The 3,756-nt window shown below is 37.8% G+C and overlaps 1 protein-coding gene across 1 annotated transcript; it reads left to right on the top strand.

Moving 5' to 3' along the window:
- Positions 1-890: 890 nt before the first annotated feature.
- On the top strand, positions 891-2,441 carry szl (sizzled). Its single transcript, XM_055192008.2, has 4 exons — positions 891-1,248; positions 1,331-1,500; positions 1,613-1,705; positions 1,872-2,441. The coding sequence occupies exons 1-4, from the start codon at positions 971-973 to the stop codon at positions 2,180-2,182; spliced, it is 852 nt and encodes a 283-aa protein (XP_055047983.2). The 5' UTR covers positions 891-970; the 3' UTR covers positions 2,183-2,441.
- Positions 2,442-3,756: the final 1,315 nt, after the last annotated feature.

The following is a 3,756-nucleotide window of genomic DNA, read 5'->3' as shown; positions in this document are numbered from 1 at the left end:
TTTTTTTTACAAACATAATTTCATGCATTTAACCATACACCAAAAGATTTTTTAAATCATAGTTAACATTTTAGTCAAGTGTGTCCAAACTTTGTATATCTGTGGGCATTCATCAGATGTCATGTAATAATTATTAATATTTATTTATGATATTATTATAGCAATTATACATACCAATAGCAGAAACTTTTACAATTTAAAAAAAATAAAAATAAAAGATTAGTGTTGTCTTTGTTTACAGAAATTAAGTAGATATTAAAATTATGTTGCTATATTTTGTGTTAATATTTTTATATTTTGATTGATTTTGTGTACTGTTAATATTTTGATAACACAAATGACTTTTGTAGTGTTTGAAGCAAATTGCAACCAACAGCCTGATTGATTTTTTGACATTTTTATTCTGCACGAATAGCAAATGATTAAGCAAATAGTTTCTTGAATAAAAATTTTCTGAAGCTACGCAATAATTTATAATCATAAATGTGATGAGGATGCCACATGAGTAATATTTGCACACATTGCATTTATGATAAAGGGACACAGGGTTTCGATTAATCCAGGACTAGTCCTTAGTAATATTAAGTATTTTTTACAAACATAACATTTGTTTTGGCATTGATCTATGTTAAGATGTTTCAGTCAAATTTTTTTTTTTATACATTTCATCTCAGTCTATAATTTTGCACACTTGATAGTTGTTGGTTCAGCCCATCCGACTCATTACAAGTGTGATCTCAATGGGGCCGTGTAATGCTCGACTTGTTTATTTAATGTCCCCCCCCCTTCACCCCTCCTCTGTGTCTGAGGGCCATTATCTCCTTCTTGTCACCTTGTCTGCGACTCTGATGTGTCGTTGATAACATCTGCCTGCCTCTATATAAAGTCAGAGACGTCAGACCTCTCCATCATTCACTCTCTCAGGACTCACCGGACCTCTCTTTCCATCTCTTTCTCTCTCTTCGGGATCATGGATCTTTTCAGCCTGCTGATCGTCATCTCTCTCGTAGCCCACAGCAGAGCCTTCGACCTGGGCCAGACGACTCGCTGCGTCCCGGTTCCCCATCAGATGAGCGTTTGTCAGGATGTGCCGTATTCTGAAATGAGGCTGCCCAACCTGTTGGGTCACAGCAGTCTTGAAGAAGCGGTTCCTCGTTCTGAAGAATGGAGAACTTTGCTTCATACCGGCTGCCACCCGCAGGCCAGGACTTTCGTTTGCTCATTGATCGCTCCTGTGTGCTTGGACAGGTATGTACTGAGAGATTATGCTTATGAGCTTGATGCTTTAATAGTTTATGTTCTGAACTCACCTGTGATTGTTTCTCTACAGGTTTATTCAGCCTTGTCGTAGCGTGTGCAGGGCCGTACGGGACAGCTGTGCCCCTGTGTTGGCCTGTCATGGACACGCTTGGCCCGAAGCTCTGGATTGCGATCGGTTTCCCGAGCAGGACGATACGTGCCTGACACCTCTGCCCAAACATATCAGCGCTTTCTCCAAAGGTGAGACTTTTCCTCAAACATTCACATTTATTTTAAGATGCAAAGATCTATAGATTTATAATTGATTTAATCTGACTGAATTTAAACTGACTGTGTATTCTTGTGCATGCAGAATTTCCTCAGCCTGCCTGTCAAAACTGTCCGTCTGTAGAGGAGGTGCCTTCACTAAAAAGAGTAATGGATGCCCTTTGTCTCAGTGATTTTGGTAGGTACTATTGTTGTAAAGCTTTGTACTCAATGCATAATGCAAATGCATTGAAATTAACAATGCAACATTATATAAATAATATTTAGTAGTGACTGTACTAAAACATATTCTGTAAACAATGCACTGATAATAATCTCACCTGCTTTTCTTCTCCTCCATGTAGCTGTGAAAGCCAAGATCTCTCGCCGTCGTCTGCCCTCCTCGGATCCAGAGCTGATGGTGGAGGGACACGTGGAGTTTATCCAGCGAGGTCCACTGCTCCCTTACGACACCGCCAGCCTCCTTCAACGCTGGCTCCTCATCAACCTCAGATGTGCTCATGATCTGGTCCGACCCGGTCGCGCTCAGCTCTACCTCATCACAGGAACCATGCGCCCGAACGGATCCATCGAGCTTTCCAGCCTCTTCCCCTGGCTCAAAAAAGACCTCCATATTACTGTGGCCACACGCAAATGGAAACACCACAAGTGCTAGAAGCGAGAGTAAACAAGAGACTTTTATAGACCTGAAATAATGGAGATGTTTTTAAATAGGTAGAAATGAATGAACTCTCTACCGCCCTCTTCTGGTAGGGCGCGTAACTGTTCTCATTCCCACGGCTCTTTGATCTCACTGACTTGAGATGCACTCAAAATGATGTACATAGAGAGTTAAATAATTGTAAAGAATAATATTTTCTATCTCAGATGTAAACATATATATGTCTGTTTTCATTGTTTGTGTGCTGTAAATAATAAATGTGTTTCTAAACTGAATGTTTGCCTATGTTTTTTAAGCCTACTATTGTATAAGTGTAAATTTGTGTTTGCATTAGATATTAATATCATTAAACATGATTCTAGCTTCAATATAATCATCTACTTGTAGCTCGTAGTCTCGCTCAAATCTTTCTCTAAATATAAGCTTGACTGTAGTTGAATTATTTAGTGCATCAGTGATCTGAAACGCCTGGCAGCGAGATTTTATTCTGTGTCTCAGGTTCTTCATTACATCCACACAGATGCAGACAGGAGGGGTCGAGCTGAAAAGATTCGGTCCTGCCCCGGGTTTCCCTGCATTGTGCCGTCTAATTCATCGAGCCTGGCCCATCATTCAGTGCATGAGAGCCGCTCGGAGAGGAGCTATTGACAAACGGCTGTTTTAAAGAGGTCGTAAAGAGAAAAGAAGAGAGACCTTTCACAGCTGGTCTCGCAGTGAGGGAACTTTTAAAACTCTCAATGCCAGCTCTAATTTTTTCACTTTAAAAGGAAGAAAAGCTTCAAATGGGTTCACATGAACCAGCGTTTTAGTGACTTCACCTCATAATAGACTCATTCTCTGTGTCTGAGAGAGCTGTGAGCTTTAGTACGCATAGACTAATGCCAGTAAAAAAACTGATGGTTTACAGAGAGAAATTTATAAGCGCTTTATAAAAAAAGACATAAAAAACCTCAAGCCTTACATCTGCTTTCATACCAAAGTGTTAGATAAATACACAATAGTGGTAATGTGTTTTATTAAAGCTGAACGTTTTTCTGGTTTTTATGTCAAGCAGTGATGGGCTAATGTGGTGGGATGCTCATTTCAACTAATACAGTACTGCAAAATCATTTATACCATATTGTATAATATGCATGCAATTTTATGCAAAATTAATTAAGAGACCATATGGGATATTTGGACTATTATTAACAAGACCTGCAAAAAAATGAAGGATACAAAAAATAGTAAAACAACATTAATGCTAAACTGTACAATTTTCAACTCTAAATATAAACTTAAATCTCATGTTAAAAATATTTAGGTCAACAAACCAAATATATTTGCATGCATTTTTTCATTCATTTTTTTCATGCATATTTTTGATTCATTTTGTTCATGCATATTTTTCATGCATTTTCTTGAATGAATTTTTCATGCATATTTTTCATTAATTTTGTTCATGCATATTTTTCATGCATTTTCTTGCATGCATTTTTTCATGCATATTTTTCATTCATTTTGTTCATGCATATTTTTTCATTCATTTTTTCATGCATATTTTCCATTCATTTTGTTCATGCATATTT

The sequence above is a fragment of the Misgurnus anguillicaudatus genome, chromosome 6 (genome assembly GCF_027580225.2).
Source record: "Misgurnus anguillicaudatus chromosome 6, ASM2758022v2, whole genome shotgun sequence".
Taxonomy (NCBI): Eukaryota; Metazoa; Chordata; class Actinopteri; order Cypriniformes; family Cobitidae; genus Misgurnus; species Misgurnus anguillicaudatus.
The sequence above is the reverse complement of the archived record's forward strand: the minus strand, read 5'-3'. Positions and strand labels throughout refer to the sequence as shown.

Coding starts and splice junctions, on each gene's coding strand:
- szl (XM_055192008.2), top strand. CDS start 971: ATGGATCTTTTCAGCCTGCTGATCGTCATCTCTCTCGTAGCCCACAGC. Junction 1,501..1,612: donor TATCAGCGCTTTCTCCAAAG/GTGAGACTTTTC, acceptor TTGTGCATGCAG/AATTTCCTCAGCCTGCCTGT. Junction 1,706..1,871: donor CCTTTGTCTCAGTGATTTTG/GTAGGTACTATT, acceptor TCCTCCATGTAG/CTGTGAAAGCCAAGATCTCT.